Raw genomic sequence first — 22,003 nt, 5'->3', positions numbered from 1 at the left:
TCACCTGTATCCACTTTACCTTTTCTCAGCTCTTCTCCACCTGCTCCTCGAAATCCAGTGGAGGTCAGTGTCTTCTGCTCCAACTTACTCCAGCTGTAGTGACTTGGGCAGCACTATATCTCTTACAACTCTACTGCAACATGAAGCAGCCAACCTACTGGAAGAATATGTAAGTCTGTCATAATATCTTTCTTTTTTTTTTTCTTATGGTGTATTTCCTGTGCTACTTGCATACTTGCATATTTTTGTTTTGCGAAAATGACTTTTTTACTCTCAGGGATATTTTGCACCAAGTACAGTTTGTGTAGCTGGTGCAAAATTTGATCTTGGCGTTCTTGCACCGCTGTTGATGTAAGATATGTGACATAATACCTGAGGTTACGTGCAGACAAGATGATTTTACAGCTATTTTTGTTTGAATTTCATCCTCCCCTGCTTCCCTTTGTTGATTATAAATGTGAGCTCATGGGCTTCTGTAATGAAAAAGCTTCACTTCACATCTATCCACTAAGAAAATCATTTTAAAGCTGCACTACATTTTAAAAATCATAATCCTTTAGATTTCAGTCCTGGTTGATGTGGCGACAACTGTGGTTACTGTGGAAACAGCAAGTACAATTTAATGCTACAGCAAACACTTCCTGAGCAGCTACTTGATCAGAAACACAACAGAAGAGCAGTTGGTGTACCCGATTACAGTGCAGCCAAACAAACGCATGTTGTTTTAATAAAGAACTGAGTCAATAATGGTCACAACCACAGTCACAACCACAGTCCAATTTAATGCAGCACACTGTGCGAGTAGTTTCCCCACAACAGTAGGGCACAGAAGGAGTTGTTTAGCGTGTAGCCTCATTTCGCAGCTCACTGTGGTTTCAGGTTTTTAATGAAAATCTTATGGATTAGAACTGCAACAAGAAAACATCACCTTCATCTACAATATGCATTGTTGCCTAATACAAAAACTTGAGGTGATTTTTTTTGTATATACTTGTTTATTTTCATCTTAAAGAGCTCTGTAAAATAGACTTTAAACTAAAGACTTTCTACTTTAAATTTCCATTTCATGTACACTTAAACTTCAAATCAGTTTACATTCATTCATCCCAAGTGTCCTTATAACTGATAATTTGCAAAACCAAAATCTTAGTAACACATTGTAGATCATTTAAAAACCAATTAATGATGGAGGTTGAATTTTTATCACCTCTGAAATGTTCACTTCTTTTGCTCCTGTTTGAATTTTAAACAAGTGTGTTTTACAGTGATCACTTTCACTCCATGCTTAGATTTAAGGTGAAATCACACCAGACCCTTTCTTTCTTACAGAAAACTCATCATGGATCCAAGGGGGAATCCGTTCCAGCTGATGTTCCTAATTCCACCATATCCGGAGTCAACCTCTCTGAGAAGCTGCAGGACATCAGCACAAAGAATGTGCTTTTTTATTTGCACATTTTAAAAGTTGAAGGATATCAGGAAACAGTTTGGGGCAACCCAATATCTATTGCCGAGCCCTTGTCTCGCGTCAAGGGCGGGCTCTTCAACCATTTAACTAAAATCAAAACTATTCTTATTAACATCTCCCCTGAAATCCCTTTGCTGCCAACGCCGGCTCCACTGCAGTTGTCCCACAGTCATGACTATGCTAAAAAAGTATATGGCTATGGTGTCATAGTCTCACTGAGTGACTGGCTTAAAGCAGTGCTGCAGGTACTTGAGGAGACAAAGAACAAGTGTGAGGAATAGACGGCAGGGAGTCAATCCTTTTAAAGGGGCATTCCACCAATTTACACATGAAGACGAGTTAAACTTGTATTGAGGATCTGAGGTAACTTTCTAATGCCTGAGAAAATATCTGAGGATATGACCTGAGGTCCTCACCCCCTCTCTAATATTTTCTGCCATGCTTACGATTTTTTTTTTTTTATTTTTTTTTTTTACTTAAACCCTGTATGATCAAAGAAGGTTACATACACTAACACTCGGAATTCAGAGGTGGACAAAATTAAGATGTCCTTCTTTCTCCTCTCTCATAAAATGGTGCCATCAAACCTCCACCTCAAATTTTGTGTAAAAGCTCTGCAATGTATCTTTCAGTTTATTTAGTTATATTTATATGAAGTTATTAATATTTATTTATTTAAAATGGGATTTTTTGTTAATTAAATGTACAGTAAATTCAGCAGACTGAAATGTAATTTAGATTAGGATTATTTATATATTATTGAATATGTATTTATTTTCTGAAAAGGGGATGATGATGTTTATTATTATTATTATTATTATTATTATTATTATTATTATTATTATTACAACTTTATCGACCACAGCACTTTATTTATATAATGTAGAATTTTTCCATAACCGTTTACAACATGGTAGGAAGACAGAAAAGCAAGTACATTAAAAACATGAAGAGGAGGTTCATTCATTTTATTTATTTATTTATTATTATTATTATTTTTATAATTGTTATTTTTATTTCAGTCCAATGTGTGTTATTTATTCATTAATAATTTATTACTTTGGTAACAAAACAAAAGTGTAAGTTTCGTGTTGTTTTTTTGTTTTTTTTTGTTTTTATCTCCTGTGAGTGTGGTAATGGAAACAGGTTTGCAACACTGGGCTCTTATCAGTGAGGTGCTGGGCACTGTCAAGCTGTGGGAGGAAGAGTTCAAATGCTCTGCAGTAAATGACATTCAGCAAAAGTTGATGCACTCATGGGTGTGTATATATTTCTGATAGGTCATTTTGTAAGGTCAGCAGTTACCAAGAATTGTTAAATTAGTGTTTTGTTTTGATGCCTTTGTATCTGTTCAGCTCATCCTATGTTTACATGAGCAAGTGCTACGTTCCACTTAGTCCACCTCATTTGCTATGAAGTTTTATTTGTTTTTCTTTTTCTCTTTTTTTCATCTTAACTTTTTCTATTTATTATATATTCATGAATTTCACAGTGTTAATTTTGCTGGTTTCATTAATATTTTTGTTATTGAATGCCACCTTTTTTCCTACTGCCCTTTATATGGGGTGGCAGCACACAAAGCATTTTACGTCATTAAAGCATTTTATGTTTACATAAATTAACAAGACAATAAATATGTTGTTGAAATGTGCTCAGTGAAACAAAATAAAATTGACATTGAAGAACAACACAAAATGTGTAACCTCAGCCTCTGCTGTAAAGTTTATTTTGTGGCTGTAACAAATATTTCTGATGACACAATAAAGAAATTGTGTAATATTCTGCATCAGTTTGCTTTTTATTGCTTTTGAAAAAAGTGAAAACAAAAACTTAACTTTTATTTAATATTTATTCTAGAATTTGCAACAATTCTTAGACCAATGACGTACCTCATGTAATATCAAGCAAATCACACCAGCGCTGTAGAGTTAGAAAATGTAGTCTGATGGTTAAACTGGACTAAACCGGGTTGACATGATGAAGGATATTGTGGAGTTGTGGTTAGAGTTGCATCTACGCACAGGAAGTGTTGCGAGAGGGGGATCACAGCAGGAATGAATCAATCATAACGTAGAAAAATCGTCATTACAAAAGTGCGTGATAAACAGCTGACGTATATTAAAGAATGTTGCTTGTCAGAATTGTGTGTTTCATCTGAATTGATGTCAAGATAAAATGGCAGTTTATTTTAATGTTGGGTCAGAGAGTGAAAGTAGCTGTTTCTACAAAATGCAAATTCACTACTTGTGCGGAGATCATGCAAGATAAATAAAAGCCAGTGATAAAAAGAGCAATGTCTTTTCTACAAAACAAAGACATTTCCCAAACCAAACAGATCCTTTGCTTAAATATGAGCGGGTGATTATCCTGAAAATTATTTTGGATGCAAAAAACGGGAGATTTCATCAAATGAGCTCACCTCGACGACAGTTGTGTTCAGTACAAATCGTTGGAAATTTGCAGTATTTCCTTTCCCTGAGAGGAAGTGACATACCTTGGTTTACTGCTTTACTTTTTTCATCAAAGGATATGGCAAAGTTAGCGATAGGTTCAGATTATCTTCAGCACACGCCCCTTTTGAGAGTTGTGCAATTATAAAAATCATCTTGTATGATTGAGATTGCATTGCTGCAGGGATCAGTCTTTGTAACATTTGAAAACTTGAGTGGAGTCAGAATGAAATACACAACAGGTACAGTACGCCATGCAGTTTAATTTCTTCATTCATTTATCAGCGTGTGTCAGAAACACAAGTTTTCAAACTTTGAAATTTATTTGATGGTTTTAAAATGTGCAATTGCATTTGCAGGTTTTCTGAAAGTGGTGTGTGCCTGGTTGGTGATGCTGTTGCCAAGCTTGGATGCAGGACATTCGCCAAAGAAACATACAGCTGCAGCATTGTGCAGGCCAAAAGAGCTGACAGCCCTCGCCAAAAGTCTAGTTGAAAAAAGCTTGACAAGTTTTGTAAGTAACACAAAAAAGTGTGTCTTGTGGTTGTGTATGTGTCATGTCTTCACCATACCTTCTGCCTCAAATGCAGACGTTTTTGGTCTCAGCAGCAGCATTGGGAGCACAGAAAAAGTTCTTCTTTCAAAGCTGTTTCTGTGAAGCAGCTCTTAATCACTGTGCAGAAACACAAGTAGCAGTAGAAGGAGTATTTAGATCTTTTCCTTAAGAAAAAGTATCACAGTATAAAGTATAAATATACATTATTCAGAATCATTCAGTGCTAAAATAGTATATACAGTATATATGTTGTGCAATGTAAGCAGCAGTTTACTGCTGGTGGAGCTGAAGTGAGTTGGATGAGTTAATCTGTGGTTTCTTTTTCCATATTTTACTAAACCTCACTACGATCACCTACTTTATTCAAATTAACCATATGAATATTAAATTACATGAACTTTTCACTTCATTGTGTAGGATGAGCCTGTTGTGGAGAGGACACATGTCTTCATACGTTGCTCATCTGTGATCTTTATCTTGGTGACATTGGAACGTTGCCATGCACCAATAAGCATTAATGGTGACTTTTGAAACCACATCTTTTACTAAATCTGCAGACACATTAATTGAGTGGGTGTAGCGTATATCCATTCTGAGCTCTTGTCTCTAATGTGACCCTGCAGAGACAGAATTGAAGAGATTAGAGATATATTTGTAATACAAATTTGATAAATTTCATGTCATGAGCAAAATAGACCTTCCACTTAAATTCACTGTTGCTCTTCTCTTTCAGGATGAAGCCAATGGGAAGCACCTTGGCACTTGGTCTCCTGGCTTCCCTGAGCTCCATGTGCACCAGAACTCTCCCCTCGTCTCCTCAAAAGTTCAGTGCAGCCTCCTCTTCATGGCTCAAGGCCTTGGGGAAGTCCTGGAGGACCAGAGGGGCAACCTGAATCCCAAAGATGTTTCACTTCATAAGGAGCTGGAGGCCACCATCTCCCAAATCTACATGCTCGAAAAGTGTGTGAAAAATATTCTCGGAGGGGAGTGCTCCTCTAAACCAACTCCACCCAAAATGCCCATATCTGTGTTTGAGAGGAAGCAGTGGAGTCACACTCTGTTGAAGACAGCCAGGGACTATCTGAACTGGCTGGAGCATAACGTTCAGGTCCACATTTCAATGGTCAAAGGGAGAAATAACAGAAAACATAAAGTTGCTGTGGTAATGCGTCAGAAATACTATGAGGGGAGTGGATACCTCCTGTAATTTTTTAACAACTTGTGATGGAGATGTGGTTACAGTCTATGGCAGCTTAAAATATTTTTTCAAGATTTGTAAATGTTTCATGTATACAGCATATTGGCATACATTTGGGATATTTATAATTTGCATGAATTCAATGCAAATGCAATTGGTAATTCTATATAGACAGTCTAAAGTCGTTAATATAACTGATCAAATCCCCTTTTTTTTCACAATTTTTGGTTTAAAGAATAGTTTGATATATTGGAAAATACAATTTCTGACAGATCCAGGCTGTTTCGCTGTCACCACCAAAATTAAACTTATAGCAATATATGTATGGGACCTCGGCCCAAGTCTGGCCCATATACAGTACTTCCACATTTGGGCATAGTCTGGCTGTTATCCTCCGGTATTGACTGACAGCCAGAAGATTTTCTGTGTGTGCATCAGAATTGGTCCAGATGTGGAAGTAGCATCTTTCAATATGGGACAAATATGGACCATGGAACTGAGCGGATACTGGACCAGAATAATACAAGCATGTGACCCAAGCCTTGATTTATTTTTCTACCTGGGTAAGCCAGCTGGCTGCTAGCTGTAGCTCCATATTTGCTTTACAAAGATTGGTATCGATCTTTACATCTAATTTTCGGAAGTGAACATTTGTATTTGCCAAAATGTCATACTACTTCTGTAAAAGGTATATCAGAAATAGCTTTGTTCAGTTAAACTTGATATTTTGCAACAACTGACACGGTTCCCGAGTGATGGTAATTAATCAACTTGCCAACAAGGCAAATGAGAAGGGGCTCTAATACATTTCCTAATTACGACAGTTTGTTTTTTCAGCCTTCACAATGATTAATTGTTTTGCTCTGGCCATCTATCCCTTGTGAGCGGGCTACATTGCCTGAGGTAGAGAGAGAAGCTGATAAGAATCACCTTCAGAGAGCCACAAGGTTGGGCTCCAATCACTGTATTCTGCAGTGAAATGCGAGGACAGATGGACAGTGCACAGTAAGGCAGATAAGTCTGTCAGACTCCCATCAAAGCAACGCAAGAGAACAACAACACTGTAACAAAGATTAATGTGGGCCTGGTCCTCTGCAAATTAAGTGATCAATTAATATTCTATTAGTAGTTCCAATGTGGTGTTGGTCTGGATGAGCTTCTTTAAGTTACTGAATTTTATACATTTATATATTTTGTTTTTATACTTTTCTTTCGACTGTTGTGACCAATAGAAATTGTTCAGTTGTTTATTTTGTTTTTTTTACAATACACATTAAACTGTTTTGAAAGCTTTGGTGATTTCAAGTTGACTTGGCTTGCATGATCATTTTCTCAACTAAATTCAACCCAGATGTTGACGAGCAAACTTTAAAATACATGATTTTCTTTGGGCTTTTGGTAGCTTTAGAAGTTTTAGCATGCCTGTCACCCCTTGTATTGGATAAACTACACACATAGCCCAGTATAGAGCTGCCCTTTACACCTGTAGCACAACAGTTCATGAAAATATCAAAGGCACTACTAAAGAAATTCTGAATGTCACCGTTTTAGTTTCACAGTCACTTTTATTAAATAGCTGATACATATGCATGCACTATACACAGAAGTAATGACACATTCTTTGCGGTTTTAAAATATTCACCAAAACATAAAACAGCCGTTAACTTCTTTTAAAATGAAGCCTATTTTATGACATGAACTGCTTTGACGCGAATCCTGATGGATGAGCTGCCTGCTATGTAGACCTGATGATCATCACGGATGAATGTATGAAGCCTTCTATGCACTTATGAAGTGTAAATAATCAAATCACATGTAGCATTTGTCCATTTTTGAGAGATTGGTCTTGGATATCTTCATTCCTTTGCCACTATAATGCAAGATTCTCCAAGACAGCAGTTCATTTGTAGAGAGTAAAAAGCACCCTTAAGGTGTCCAATCAGGACATATTATTGGCCCACTGCTGTTCCTGTACATCCTGAACCCGAGAAGAAAGTCAAACTCTTATACAGGAAGTAGCTCTGGCGGACTCTCTCCGTAGCAGTACTTTGCTTGAGGGTTTCGGTAGGTGTTCTCATGTTGAACACTCTGCATGAGAAGAAAAAAGTATAAACAAATTAATATATTTGAGTGTTTTTTTTATTGTACAAACATACATTTTGCTGCTGAATGAACAAATTCAATACAATTGAGCTTACAACTTAATTTGAATGTTCATAGGTAATAAAATATAACATTCATTCAGCACCAGAATTAAGAAAATGCTTATTTTAGTCTTAATTCTGAGTTTTTGTAAGCAATTAATATTGGGGAGAGCAACAATCAAAGCCACTACAGAATGGATGTGATCATATATTTTAATCTGTGGGGAATTATTGTATGATATAAAACTGAAATAATGACACTCTATAAAGAAAACAACCAAAACCTGCTGTGGCCAGTTTTTGTGATTCAGGAAATTCATGAGACAGTTGCAATGAGTCGTACTGATGCATTAAAAGTTGTTTGTATTGTCACAGATGAATATTATACAAGCAAAATACTGACTTTAATTGTTAAGAGATGCATGGGACGTGTGGTTGCTCATCTGCGGGACGACGGTTCTCAGTTTTAGAATAATGGAGTGGCTACATTTTAGACTTGTTCTGTATGACTGTAAGTTAGGAGAGGTGGTCTGTCAGAGCTGATTGTTTTAAATCCTATTTGTTTCATAACATACTTGTGAAGAGGTTCTACACTTGGCCAGGCAGAGCTCAAAATGATCCTCGACGGCGGTGAAGAGATTCTGGAAACCTTCAGCTGCACGATTCAGGAAGCGCTCGAGGAGAGGTTGCTGAAGAAAATAAGAGATAGAGAACTTGTGAAAAACACTCGAGAACAGATTTCATTCTGTTACTCTTTTCTCCTTGTAGTCACTGCTATGTATAGACTGCAATATCAAGATTCAACTTTGGGCCTCCTGGTATCTTGATTCTTGAGTTTGAACATTATCTATTGAAATGTATTCACGAGATACAGCATGTTGACAAGGTTTGCCATTGGTGATCAAAGGAACAACCCAAGCCCCTGAAACATCCTTGATGTGACATATCAGATACCTTATCAGGCTGGAGACAGCAAGACACGCAATACTCATAGATGCTACAGCAGCCATTGGCCAGGCAGCTTTTACAGATGTACTGTCTGGTGCTGGGAGCGTTGACGTTACAGCAGCCGTTAACCAGCAAGTCTTTTCTCTCGCAGACATAACCTGTGAAACATCAAGCACATACATTGATTAAAGGCCACAGTCTCATGGAGCTGTTTTATCATCACTGTTTGGTGATGAGTAACCGTTGTATTACTCACCAAGTTCATCTGTGAGCAGTGTCTTGCCCTGGATGGAGTTTCTGCACTGAGTAATCTGTCTGCTGCTGTTGCCCAGGTTGAAACGGACTTTCCAGGGGATGCGATGGTCTGAATCTCTAACCTCTAAGAGTGTGCGGTCCCGTATGGTCCTTTCCTCCTGCGAAATTCATGATGCGTCATCAAACAACAACTTAACTACCTAATTGCCTAAATAAGTACACCTCAAAGTGGCAAATTTCCGACTTAAACCAGATAGGGATGAGAGAGATAGTGAAATGATAAGTCTACAGAGAAAAAAGGCAATGTTTTTACCACAAACATACACCTTTGAAAAACTGTGCTTGCAGGTTGCGTTGGACTATTTCAAAGGTAGAGGATGGTCACACCAAATATTGACTTGATTTAGTTTTTTTCTGATTATAGCACTTTGTATGAAGTTAACTGATTCATGATGTTAATTTTTTAAAGCACCCTCAGTTTACTTTTAGGGCCTAAAACGTCTGCAGAGTAATAGGCCATCTCAATTGCTTCTGTCTCTTCATGTAATCTCAGACTGACTCCATGATTTTGAGATCAGGGCACCAGACCATCTGTTGCAGGACTCCTTGTGCTGCTTAAGATAGTTCGTCTTTATGATTCTGGCTGTATGTTTGGGGTTGCTGTGACAGTACTGTGCATAGTTTCACAATGCAATGTGCTCTATTGGGATATAAATTCACACATGCCAACGATCTTATCCAGATAGCCCAGCCCTGCATGGTGCAGTGGGAGTAGTAGTAGTGGGAGTTTCTGTACCTGTTTGAGCGTGCTGGTGAGAAAGTAGATGAGCGACAGCCCGAAGACTACTCCCAGCACCCAGCGCTTTCTCAGTAACCGCCGTAGCACCATCATAGCATGGCTTTGTTGTGAAGATGCCGGAGGTGACAGTGACAGTCCAAACCATCAAATCTCCACCGGCGGGTATCAACTGCCTGACCGACGTATTTGCCAGGTATAATGTAACGGTGTCTGACTGACTCAAAAAGCAAAGTAAGCAAAGTAAAACTCTGTAAACTGACGTTAGCTAGCTTTATCTGACAGGAAATATGATAAACAAGACGCTTTAAGCTAGATTCCGGACAGCCACGTTAGCTAACCCATGTTGCAGGTTAAGTTACTCACAAAACAAGCAGTAGCTGTAAATATTACTTAATCTCTCAAAACAGTTAAGCAATGGTCAAGCAAGATAACATAATGACAGCTTGCTTTGTTAGCCTGTTAGCTAGCTGTCGTTAGCATTAGCTCTCTGTCTTTGAAAAGCTAAAGAGTGATGTTAAATAAAATGCTAATATAGTTCGACACAGTCTAGTGACGCAGTTTCGTCCCCTATGAAGTATTATTCGGGTTTGTTCAAGATTGCGTCTAACAGGCAGCAACTCTGATGTTTATCCAGCGAAATGTGACACCCACCATCAGCATAACACATTTTCCAACACGGATGTGGTTTGGTGGGTAGGAGGACGCCGATTGGCAGATAGGCGCACCTCAGTGACGCCATACAGGAAGTTTTTGGAGGTGAGCTGAGCTGGACCGTCGGAGCATCCTCAGCATCAACACCAACCGTTGCTAATCTTACTCTTAACTATGACAACAAGAGCTGAGGGGCAATTCACTGAACTGATTCAGGTAAAGACGTCTACATTGTTATGTAGCTTACCGTGTAACGCATGAAACACACACAGAATAGCAGAATAAAGCCAGTGATGCTGATTTGCATTTTGCAGGGCTGGATCATGTGGTGATGAGCGGTGTGCCATGCAGAGGAGACACAGCAGTAACACGGATGGCATGCCCTCTGAAAGGTGGGAAAATGAGCTCTCAAAAGTAGGATAGCTGCTTTTCCAAGCCGATTATTTGTGTATTGTCTTCTTCATCCACTATCAAGCCAAATTTATGTGAACCCTCCTGTCCTCCTACAGTCTGGGGCTTTTCTAATTGGTTTTGCCAAGGCCTCTTAGTTCCATGTAAAGCAAACTATAATTCTACAGCTTACAATTATATTCAACCCTTGTACAGCAGTGGGATGTATCTCTAAAGGTATTTGTGTGATCCAACAGATGCCCCCATTAAAAAATTAAATATATTATATAAAATACCCTGGTATTAATAATAATCCATTTCTGATAGGGTTTCTCAATAGAAAAAGTTGCATCCACGTCATTTTTCCCCACTCAGGAGCCGAAGCCAAACTCTGGGATCAGAGAGCAGCCTGGATGAGGGTGGTGTGTTCGACTGCCTGAAGCCTGACTCACCCGCGTCACCCCAGCAAATCTTCTCCGGCCTGGTGGGTGTCCCTTCCGGCTCTGTCTCCTCCGCCCAATTCCAGGCAGCCGGCTTAGTCCTCGGCTCTCCCCCTGAAGTTTTCATCCAGATGACCGCATCATCCAGAGAAGAAGGTGGACCCCACCGCTCGGAGGGTGGTCCTTTTCTCCCTCGGCCTCCCCCGCACCACCATCACCACCACCACCACCACTTCCACCACCAGCCCCTTCAGCACAGGACCTCCTCTCTGCTGCAGCAGGCCACCACGGCGGCCGGCTCGGAGAGGCACGGCTCCAGGGAGGAGGCCCAGGAAGACCCGTCCACCCCGGCCCCGGCCCTGTCTGAGCTGAAGGCAGTAGTCACCTGGCTGCAGAGGGGTTTCCCCTTCATCCTCATTCTGCTGGCTAAAGTCTGCTTTCAGCATAAGCTAGGTATGCCAGCATGTGGAGTAATAGTGCTGGTATCTGTATCCAGTAGTACACCACGTGAACAAAGTATCATTAGCAGCGAAATATCTGGTTTTGTGATGATATTGCACCTCTCTTCTACAGGTATTGCTGTGTGTGTGGGGATGGCCAGTACATTCGCCTACGCCAATTCCACTTTTAGGCACCAAGTGTCATTACGGGTAACAAGCAAACTTGCACTTTAGTAACTGCTGTGCTGATGCATTTTTCATTTCTTTTTTTTTTTAAAGAGAATAACAACATATGATATTTTGAAATGTCAGTGTAAACCAAGATAGCTCTTCTGGGTCCGTATGTGTGATGAAAGGTGAGGTGTGTGTGTTTTCGTATCTGGAGCAGAGGAAACTGGAGAGAGCGGAAGAAGTGAAGTATCACACAGCTCAAATTGAAGTTATTTCACTGGTTAAAAAAATTATACTGATACTGCTAATTTTACAGTTGTAATATTGTATTTTGTCAGTTTCTTACTTTATCTTAATGCCCCAGAGCATCCCTACCAAAGAGATGAGGCAGATTAATAATGCACTACACATTCAGTTAATATCATTACATTATTGCAAAAAAAAAAAAACTAGCATTGAATTAGATTTAAATGAAATCATTTTAAAGAGTGTCTCTTTTTGCGTTACCAGGAGGAACGCTCTGTATTGGTTGCTCTTTGGATCTTAATGTTCCTGGCAGGAAATATCGTCTATATCTACTACACATTTAGTCACGAGGAGCTGCACAACAGGTAGTGTACAAGCAGGTATTTTTACAGTAGCTTTGTGTTTCTTTGCCTGTCATCTTATGTTTTGGATTTACTCTGTACATATTGTTTTTTCCACTCATTTTGTGTTGTGTAAGTCATTTTATTTGTACTTCCATTTTCTTTAGGGAGTGTTCCTGTTCTTGTCTGATCTTGTCCTGTGAGTATTTTGTGTTTATTTCGTTATTTTTGTTTCCAGAGTTTTTCTTACATTATGTTAAACATTTGCCTTCCTGTTGCTTGTCATTCCACCATCCCGAGTGAAAACCCCAGACCTCCCTATAACAAGTCATCTAGGTGTTTCCTTTTTTCCCCTCTAGCCTCATATTCGCCAAGCCCAACCTCAACAGCTTTGACTTCTTTGATCTGATCTGGGCAGTGGGCATCACTGACTTTGTCCTGAAATACTTCACCATCGGCCTGAAATGCTTTGTCCTCTTTTTGCCGAAAATTCTCCTGGCCTTCAAATCCAGGGTAAGAAATCCACATTCATCCCTCTGGTCCTGAGCTCACCTACAGAAAATGTGACTTTTATTCATTTGTTTGACATAGTTTTTAATGGGCGTCCTTCAGCTGAGTTTACCGTCTAACAACTTAGTGTTAGTTAGTGCTCTGCTGTATGAACCGTACAATAATGGTTACAACGTACACTTACAACAGCCCTAATTAGCAAAAGTAATGACGGTCTAATTTGTTCATTTTTAAGCTGAATTTGTTTTGCTGCTTTTGTCTATTACATATAGTTGTTACATATAGTAAACTGACTCTCTTTGGTTTTGAGTCTACAAAACCAAAGAGAGTCAGTGCTTGTTTTGTCCAACAGTTCCAACCTACAACAGTCAAAACAAGCCATTTAACCTTGTTATGAGAACTTTTCCTCATTTTCTGCCATGTTGTAAATAACAAATAATTAAATAAAAAATAATGTATGAAGCAATAATGAAAATAACTAATGCACATGGGATGTTTACCCAAACAGCAATAAGTGCCTTCTGCTTTTTGTCCATCCAGTTCATTTAAAATCAGCTGGCAGAAAGCTTGGTTAAAACCTAACTAACCTAAGCTAAGATATCTCTTGTGACTGTAGCTTTGCAGGGTTTTATGTTTCCTGTGAACACATTACAGGCAGAGTAGACCAGGAAAACCCTGATGGGCATTCTTGGCTTTAAAAGGACACTCCAGCAACTTAGTATTGCACTTTCAAAAACTTCATAAACTAACTTTTCGTCTCTAGTATGGATCAAGCTCCAAAATGACTGAATCCTACATTTCCCATAATGCAACTCAGTAGCATTTCTTCCTGGTAAATGCTCATGCTTTCCAAACTCTTGCACTTGGCAAAGCTCCTCCGGTTTTTATAGTGGATATTATACAACTGTTTTTACAAGCTGAGTCATTCTTATGACTGGTAAACTGATCGTAACAAATAAAATTTGTGGAGTTCCCTTTTTAAAAAAATTGATGAACTTCCTTAGTTCCTTAGTTTGTCCATAACATGAATCACAGAAAGTTTGATGTCAAAAGTTGAGAAAGTTGTTCATATTTTAAAAAAATTATGATGAAATACTCCACCGAGTGAAGAAAGTGCTAAAGGGTCACAGTGTGAAACTGTTTTGTATTCATAAGGTTTTAAATGGTTCTCCTTAGGTGAGCTTGTGCATGTGGGTGTCTGCGTGCATTGTTCTGGCCTGAGGCAACAGAATATGTCTGCAAACACACTCGCTCTTTCTCTCTCTCTCTCTCTCTCTCTCTCTCTCTCTCACACACACACACACACACACGCGCAGTCTTTGATTTCCATACAGGTGTAGCTCATATTCCTGGTGTGTGTTTGTGCGTTGGACAGGTGGAGGAGGAGAAGGGTTACAAAGTATTAGGATTAAATTTTCCACTGATAAACAGACCTACAGGCCTATCAGAACCACGGCAGCCAGCAACTGAGCTCATTTGCCCTCAAGGGGGTTGCTGGGGTGAGGTCATCCCTCCCTGGAGCTGGACCATTACCTGTACCCTCCACTCACATGTACACACACACACACACATACACACAGATATACTACACATACATAGACTATTTGACAGCTTTCACAGGACACATGTTGAGTTTTATGGGAATCAAAGATTGTATCATCACTGCCTTCTACTAGTTAACAGTGGCCCATGAGTCGCAGCCTACTCTCAACTCCTCCTGTCTACTTCATTACTGCATCCAACCATGGCTACACTAATGATCCTGCTTAATCACTGCAGTTAGCACGAGTCTGCACAAGTGACAGCTGCAGGAACGTATACAGAAGTTCCATGACGGCTTTGTTTTAAAGGCTCACGCTCATATTATCTGCTTATCTTTGAATTGTATTAATCGTGTGTTAAGTGTGTAAGAATATTCATTGTTGAACTGAACTTTCAGTGGAAGAAGTCTCTCTTGAGTCTTTTGGCACATGCAATATCTCCTAAATGTGGTCTTCTTAATATTGATTTGGTGCTCTATTTTTTTGTTGGTACTGCTCTGCATGTCTATTTGGTTGGCCTCAAGCAAGGAGAGGTTTTCTGTGGCCGCAGGAAATGTTTAAGCAGGAGCACACATGTCAAGTAATGCTGCAGTTAATAATGTTTTTCCAATACTGATTGATACTTCATCTTTCAAAGAACGTTACAAATCAAAGGTGGCATCTTCAGATTGCTTATTTTGTCCCACTAACACTAAAGTCATAAAATATTTAATGATCTAAGAAAGCCAGAATAGCTTCAGTTCTGAGAAGCTTGAACCAGTGAAAGTGCAAAACTTCGGTAACTAACTTACAACTGAGTCAGCTTAGTCTAGACAAAGTCTTCCACCACCACACGCTGACATTTAGTTATGAAACATTTCCTAAACAGATGAAAAAACAGAGCAATACACTTCCAGTTCTTGATGATATCTCACTGTTGTTCATATCTAGTTAGTATAAACTTCCTCTGAATGTAATGTCAAGTAATTGTTTCAGCACTAAAGTCCAGTTAAAGTCCCATTTTCAGTCTTACAGATAAAAACGCAAAGTTGTGTTATTTATGTGTCTGTTTCCTTGTGCGGTGGTGGAGTGGATAAAGCGATCAGACAAAGTAATGAAAGCAAATAAGCAGGAAACTACTCAAACAAGGCCTGCAGTGGGGCTTACTCAAACTCCTTGGCTCGTGTCCAAACTTTAGATTTGACAGTTTTTGCGTGGGCGTGATGGGCACCGTGGGATACGAGGCTGAGGGGACAATAAGGAAGATGAATTAGCTGCTAGCAGAGGTCTTCCTCGCCTACCAACCTGGCTGCTTGTGGCTCTTTACCGGCAGTCATCAATCTTTGTCAGCCACCATACAGGAAGTCATTACGCAAGCTGGGATGCCACGGGGCCATCGGGGAATCAAGTTTGCCTTAATTTCGGTCGACCTCTGTTTTTAACCGTCCCAAATCACTTAATGCACTTTGCGGCAGTGGGGACTTGGTCAGAAGTTCTTTTCCTTTCTGTGATTATGGATGGGAGGGGAGGTCCTTTTTAAAGGCAGCTATAGCGAGCCCCCCATAGGGCTGGGTTTAATGCGGGCTCTGGGTAGCAGGTGGAGAGAGCCGCTGCCAGTTTCCCTTGCAGAGTGGGGAAATTGCCTGTACTGCTGTGAAACTGTAGAGCTCTGGACAGCGGCCATGTTTAGGCTGGAGGCGTGCTGTTTTAAGCTTTTAATACCGCACTGCTCTTGACTAGATAGAAGAGTGCCCTGAAGCCATTCAGCTCTTTCTGCTGTTTTCGACAGTTGTGGACATTACAGTTTTGGACAGAACATATTGTCTCCATTTAATATATTTACATTTAGTTGAAACTTGGGTTAGGACAGCCGAGGTTCCTTTTTGTTTTGTTGTTTCTTTTTCAAAAAAACTGCCCTAAACGGCAAAATATTAAGTTGGCGCATTCACAGAACTGCCATCTGCAGCAGACACAAAGTTTGATTAAAGCATCTAATGAGGCCTCAGCAGCTATTGTAGTTTCTAATTTTGTGTATTTGTCCAGGGGAAGTTCTACCTGCTGATTGAGGACCTGAGCCAGCTGTTTCGGGCCCTGGTGCCCATCCAGCTGTGGTACAAGTACATCATGGGAGAAGACCCCTCTAACAGTTACTTCCTGGGAGCCACACTCATCATCATCTACACCCTCTGCAAGGTAATAACACTGTGCTAGCATAATATGAAGTCTACAAGCACCCATTAATAAGAACTGCACAGGTCAGCGTCCACATTCTCTGAAAACAGTTGGAAGAAATATTACTTTCAAGAGAAACAAAAAATAATAAAAACTGAATCGTGCGACTGAAAAGTTTAAAGGAGCTATTTGTGAGAACTGCTTTTGCTACATAGCTAGCATTAGCATTAACAGCTGTTTACTAACCAGTCTAGAAGAAACGTTTTGAGTTCAGCATCAAACTTCGTTCCTTTACTCACCAAGAGCTGTCTCCACACACACCTCTCTAACACTGACATTGGAGGGTGGGTTTGTATGACAATCAGACATTCATGCTGTGATAGGTCAGGTGTGTGGAAGTCAGAAAGGAACCTGGTTTTGAACTTCCCTTCCAAGCTCTCTCTTTTTTTTTTTTTTAATTATTAACACATTCATTCCTCTCATTTCATGTGTGTACAACTGAATGTAACACTGTGAATGCCTTTCAGGACAGGCTGTCTAAAAATGTTCTGTGTTCCCCATATTCAGATGATAATGCATCCAGTCTGTGAAGGCAGAAATTTCACCCTGCCTTCAAGTGCTGCTGTTCAGAGCAGCATCAAGTATTTTGCCTTCCAATGTGGTCAGAAGTGTTGCTAGTTGGGTCCAGAAAATGGAAATAGTTCATTTGGGATGCAGGAAGGGTTGCATTTAATACAACGGCAGTCCCATCAGATTTAGGTATTTCTTGTGTAGTCAAGTAGATTTTGTTTTTTGCATGATAGTAACGGAGGAAAAGTCAGGTGGGTCATCAAAACATTTGAGTCCTCATAAGTATTGGTCAGAGGGAAATTTTGGTACAAGAGTGCAGCTAGATAAAAGTGAGGTGATCAGAAGAATCATTAGGAATCATTCTCTGGGGAACATTTATAAACTCAATTGTCTTATTATTGGTCTTCCCAATAAATCTGAAAATAAATACAACTGCATCTTATATAAAAACAATTCTGGGTAAAGATGGGTTGAGTTGTTCTGGGAAAAAACGTACAACCCACATATTGCATTCTTCACAGGAATTAGTAATTCGTTTCCTGGGTTGGAAAGAAATTTGGGCTTGGATTACTTTTAAACACAGTACGTTGTAGGGTGTCAAATGAGCAGTGATACTTTTAAAATAAGAATAAATGTCAAAATTACAAATCACCTTGACTAAGGGACGTGTGGAAGGAGGGGGACAGGAAGGGGACAGGAAACCCACAGTTGGGGTCACAGCAAAGTCACATACTGATCGGTTACATAAATTTTAACTTAAAAAAACTTCTGGAAAAAAAACCCCTAGACATACAGTATGAGTCAGTTTTGAGTCTGTCACGATATCGTATGGGAAGCTGAAATAGTGAAACTAAGTGGAACTTGGCTGAATGAATCTCTGACTGTTGCAATGGCATGTTATTTTCTCTTTGACGTCATCACTGTCATGCATTCTGTTATGTGTGTTGACAATTGTAGTGTCTTGTAGCTTCTTTTAATAAAAAAGTGACTCACCGGATGTAGTTGTGGATGATGAAATTGTTCAGCTGAACTGGCTGAACAGTTTCCTGGGTGTGAGTGCTGAGGTGCAGCACTTGCGTGTTTTCCACGATGGCCATAGGTCACACTGGTCAGTGGTTGATTCACTGTTGTCCCGTCTTGTGTCACACTGGGCAACAGATAAATAAAGTTTAGGGAAATGGACTTTGTGATGGCTTCAGTTTTACTTTGGTGATCCCCTGACTTTTCATCTAACCCCATGATCATGTCTAAAGTGTCTAATACACACCTGCAAAACCAAGGACATTCCCATCAGCCTCAGCTGCACATGTTAGCATACTAAACTGAGACGGTGAACATGGGTAACATTATATCTGTTATACTTGGTATGTTATGATTTGCAGTGTGAACATGCTAGGATACTGACAGTAGCTTTTTGCTCAAAGCACCATTGGGCGTCAGCACAACCTCACAGAGCAGCTAGCACAGCTGTAGACTCCTTAATCCTGTTCTCATAAAGACTTTATTCTTTATTGTTTTGCAGTCCTTTGACATCTGTGGACGTGTATCTGCCATATGCAAGGCCATGGTCATCCTTTGCAGCTCCCAGGTCAGATTCAGACTAATTTTACACACACACACAAACGTATGCACAATTTGCATTTTTGCATCGAGAGTTCAGAATAAATCTAGAAGAGTTTAATCCTCCAACTGCCTCTCCCTGTAATTTCACCCAGAGTTATGGAGTGAGGGCCGGCAGCCAGCAGTGCAGCGAGGCGGGCGACATCTGTGCTATTTGTCAGGCAGACTTCAGAGATCCCATAGCCCTCCTTTGTCAGGTAAGGACTCAGTTAACTAGTAGGGTGAGGTTACAAATTTAAAGAGGAACTAGGCTGAAAAGTAGCGTTTTTCTGTTGAACCTCTGACCACATCCAGCATCACTGATGGGTGTGTTTAGGTGTGGTCAGAAGGGTGATGTGTTGCACTTGTGCACCTGTTGCACTTCTGCCGTAATTTACACTTCACAGTGATGTCACGGTGTAGTGACACACCCTGAAGTAAATTTAGGGTCACTGCAGCAAGGTGAGAAGTTAATCCACTGGAAAATAGTAAAAAGTATTTTCAAGTTCCTCTTTAGGTTCTTGAAATGAGAAAGAAACCACCTGTTTAAGCAACAGTTTACTTGTGTTTTCCTTTGCATACTCCCATGGTTATCATTTGATGACATATAAGTGGTCCTTGAAGGGAGGTCAGAGGTCAGTATCAGCTACTGAACAGTGCTTGCGGATCTTTAATTGTCTCTGATGTTCATACTCAGTCATTTCAGTAAATCTAAGCCTTGAATGCCAAATGCAAGAATTCTTTGCCACATTTTTTCTTCTTTGTCGAGAAAATGAAACATGTGCCTCTACACTGTGTTCTGCAGCACGTGTTCTGTGAGGAGTGCCTGTGTTTGTGGTTCGACCGGGAGAGAACGTGTCCGCTGTGTCGCTCGACTGTCATTGAGACCCTGCGATGCTGGAAGGACGGCACCACCTCAGCTCACTTCCAGATCTATTAAGCTATGACAGCGTATATCGTATACACACACAAAAGTGCATTTGTGCTGTAATGCAAGTGAGACAATGGTGTGTCATATTTCTTTGTTTATCTTAGTGAAGTAATTCTTTAAACCAGGTTTAAGCATAATTGCAGTAACACACATTTGTAGGGGGCTTTTGATTTTAGAGGAATTTTGAAAATACCAGAATAATCAAATTATTAAGTGGAGCATGTGAAGCTGGTGGTAGCAGCCATGGGCATAGACATGAAGCTGCACTATTGTCTGTTTTACAGTTGGACTGTTGTCATACAGCAATAGTCCCAATTATTTTGTACATGTTGACTTAGACACTGTTGTAAACTGTGAACATTTATTTTACACTAGACATTATAAAAGAATGTTGCTTTAATTTAATGTGGTGGTAATGTAAATAGTCACAGCATTTCACACTTCTTCTGTATTCTTTATGGTTTGGCATTTCTGTATAGTGTCTGTTATTACTCATTTACAAAATACTACAATATACTTAATTTTTGTTTGGTATTTAGTTTAAAAGTTTGCAATGCTTATTTTTAATCAAGCAAAATGAAATGTCTCACAGAATGGATTGTAGGTAGAAAATCACTTCAAACATTTGTTCTTGGTGAGCAAACAATTGGGTTATTTAGATACTGAATTGAATGGTGTGTGACTTTGAATTATCTGGACTGTAACATGACATAGCATAATTGTTTGTGGTGCCATCCTCGCACCATAATCTTAACATTTCGATGCAGAAGGTGTGGTGCAGATGATAAGGTCAGTAGTATGTGACTTTCTTCTTTCTTTTCAGACATGAGTTGGAGCTCTCTGTAAGTATTGTTAATATGAGTAATTTCCTCTAGAAGAATTCATTGTTGGGTTGCATAATGTCAAGAGGTTTTCAGTTTTTAATGAAAGCACTTTATCCCACTATATCAAGTATTTGTTGTCTAATTGTAGTGACACCTTCAGAGAATTTGTTTTAGAAAGATTTTTATTATTTTAACTGCTAAAAATCCATAAGAAATATTTAGGAAGTATAAATAGCAAACACTTTATAAAAGACAGTTAATGTAATTCTGCTCACATTACACGTTATATGAGAGAAAGCTTATTTCCATAAATCACAGACAGCATTAACAGCATAGGTTCCTATGCACAGGTCCTGTATCTTGTTCATGATAAAAAAAGCCACTTAACACTGCCCCCAACAGATAATGCTAAAGCACAGGAGAATGTATCTAAACACTGTAGAAAACATCTATAAAAACACCCATCCTCTCATTTACATGTTTGTTCTTACAGAATAGCTTATTTAAAAAAAAAAAAAAATATTATGAAGCTCAGAAACAGGTGTATTTCGGTGCATCTTTCAGGATTGCTACACTAATTTTAGCCTAGATGCATTTGAAGGTCTAACCAGTTTAAACCCTTTGTCATTAATGCACTCATACACCGTGGGAGGTGAACATTCAGAGCCGTCCTATTAGTTAGCTTTCCCCTCCGCTCTACCAGGGGAGGATGACATCACTGTTTTGAAACTGGGATGACAGAATCGGAGAGTCACGCAGGGGCAGGACGTGCAACTGACTGACTGCAGGGCTGCTAGGGGTTCAGTGTGTCAGCTCGTTCTGAAGCTCCTGTAGTGCATCCACATCGGGCGTGAGAAAGTCTTCGTGGAGTTAAGTCAGACACAAACTTCCGACCTTCAAACACACATTTAACCCCGCTTCCTCCTCCTTCCCCTCCTCCGCCGGTCTTTCTGCACAGCTTTTCCTGGACCGCATCCTCCGACTCTCCCGCATCCCCTTAGTGCAAATGATGTGAGCCCGTTCCTCGTGCGTGGTCCTAAACAGATACAATACAAGCACTTAATTGAAAGAAAATCCGTAAAACAAATGTTTGTAAAGTTAAATCCGTAACGCTGTAAACGACAGCATTAATTTCATGTTATTACTGTGCATTGTGCATGTTCTGAACATAGATATTTTTTAATGCTTTCAACCAGGAAAATGCAAAACCTTTTCCCAACAGAAATCTGAAATTTCAGCAATTACTAGAAAAACATACAAATCTGGGATATTTTATGATATATAGTGCACTGATTATAAAACAAATGAGTAACGAATGAACCTCTACTTTGCCAATTTAAAACATTAATTATAAGCTACTTAGGAGACATTCCTTAAATA

The 22,003-nt window shown here is 39.6% G+C and overlaps 3 protein-coding genes across 4 annotated transcripts; 2 read left to right on the top strand and 1 right to left on the bottom strand.

Annotated features, from left to right (window-relative positions):
* Positions 1-4,110: 4,110 nt before the first annotated feature.
* On the top strand, positions 4,111-5,721 carry LOC111227361. The gene is made up of 3 exons (XM_022752813.1): positions 4,111-4,160; positions 4,278-4,432; positions 5,208-5,721. The coding sequence occupies exons 1-3, from the start codon at positions 4,145-4,147 to the stop codon at positions 5,679-5,681; spliced, it is 645 nt and encodes a 214-aa protein (XP_022608534.1). The 5' UTR covers positions 4,111-4,144; the 3' UTR covers positions 5,682-5,721.
* Positions 5,722-7,086: 1,365 nt separating this feature from the next.
* Positions 7,087-10,488, bottom strand: cunh12orf49 (chromosome unknown C12orf49 homolog). Its single transcript, XM_022752821.1, has 5 exons — positions 9,816-10,488; positions 9,021-9,177; positions 8,771-8,922; positions 8,392-8,505; positions 7,087-7,760 (listed from the first exon to the last, which is right to left on the bottom strand). Exons 1-5 carry the CDS (start codon positions 9,909-9,911, stop codon positions 7,677-7,679), a joined length of 603 nt encoding a protein of 200 aa, XP_022608542.1. The 5' UTR covers positions 9,912-10,488; the 3' UTR covers positions 7,087-7,676.
* A 109-nt stretch (positions 10,489-10,597) lies between these two features.
* On the top strand, positions 10,598-20,736 carry rnft2 (ring finger protein, transmembrane 2). 2 transcript variants are annotated; one of them, XM_022752818.1, is made up of 10 exons: positions 10,598-10,685; positions 10,784-10,861; positions 11,235-11,752; positions 11,873-11,949; positions 12,421-12,521; positions 12,857-13,010; positions 16,571-16,720; positions 18,792-18,857; positions 18,985-19,086; positions 19,674-20,736. In XM_022752818.1, exons 2-10 carry the CDS (start codon positions 10,815-10,817, stop codon positions 19,806-19,808), a joined length of 1,350 nt encoding a protein of 449 aa, XP_022608539.1. In that variant the 5' UTR covers positions 10,598-10,685; positions 10,784-10,814; the 3' UTR covers positions 19,809-20,736. The 2 variants fall into 2 exon arrangements, with proteins under 2 accessions (XP_022608539.1, XP_022608540.1); XM_022752819.1 differs by lacking the exon at positions 18,985-19,086.
* The last annotated feature ends 1,267 nt before the right edge of the window (positions 20,737-22,003 follow it).

This window comes from Seriola dumerili, unplaced genomic scaffold (genome assembly GCF_002260705.1).
Source record: "Seriola dumerili isolate Sdu_G_001 unplaced genomic scaffold, Sdu_1.0 BDQW01000177.1, whole genome shotgun sequence".
NCBI classification, from domain to species: domain Eukaryota; kingdom Metazoa; phylum Chordata; class Actinopteri; order Carangiformes; family Carangidae; genus Seriola; species Seriola dumerili.
This window is presented reverse-complemented; position numbering and strand designations above follow the sequence as displayed.

What these genes read in the sequence shown, in the direction of transcription:
- LOC111227361 (XM_022752813.1), top strand. An exon ending in AAAAAAGCTTGACAAGTTTT is followed by an intron (nt 4,433 to 5,207) that starts GTAAGTAACACA and finishes CTTCTCTTTCAG; the next exon opens with GATGAAGCCAATGGGAAGCA.
- cunh12orf49 (XM_022752821.1), bottom strand. Translation starts at nt 9,911, where the DNA reads ATGATGGTGCTACGGCGGTTACTGAGAAAGCGCTGGGTGCTGGGAGTA. An exon ending in ACTGCTCACAGATGAACTTG is followed by an intron (nt 8,923 to 9,020) that starts GTGAGTAATACA and finishes GATGTTTCACAG; the next exon opens with GTTATGTCTGCGAGAGAAAA. An exon ending in GCTGTCTCCAGCCTGATAAG is followed by an intron (nt 8,506 to 8,770) that starts GTATCTGATATG and finishes TATTTTCTTCAG; the next exon opens with CAACCTCTCCTCGAGCGCTT.
- rnft2 (XM_022752818.1), top strand. Translation starts at nt 10,815, where the DNA reads ATGCAGAGGAGACACAGCAGTAACACGGATGGCATGCCCTCTGAAAG. An exon ending in TCATCTACACCCTCTGCAAG is followed by an intron (nt 16,721 to 18,791) that starts GTAATAACACTG and finishes ATTGTTTTGCAG; the next exon opens with TCCTTTGACATCTGTGGACG. An exon ending in TCATCCTTTGCAGCTCCCAG is followed by an intron (nt 18,858 to 18,984) that starts GTCAGATTCAGA and finishes AATTTCACCCAG; the next exon opens with AGTTATGGAGTGAGGGCCGG.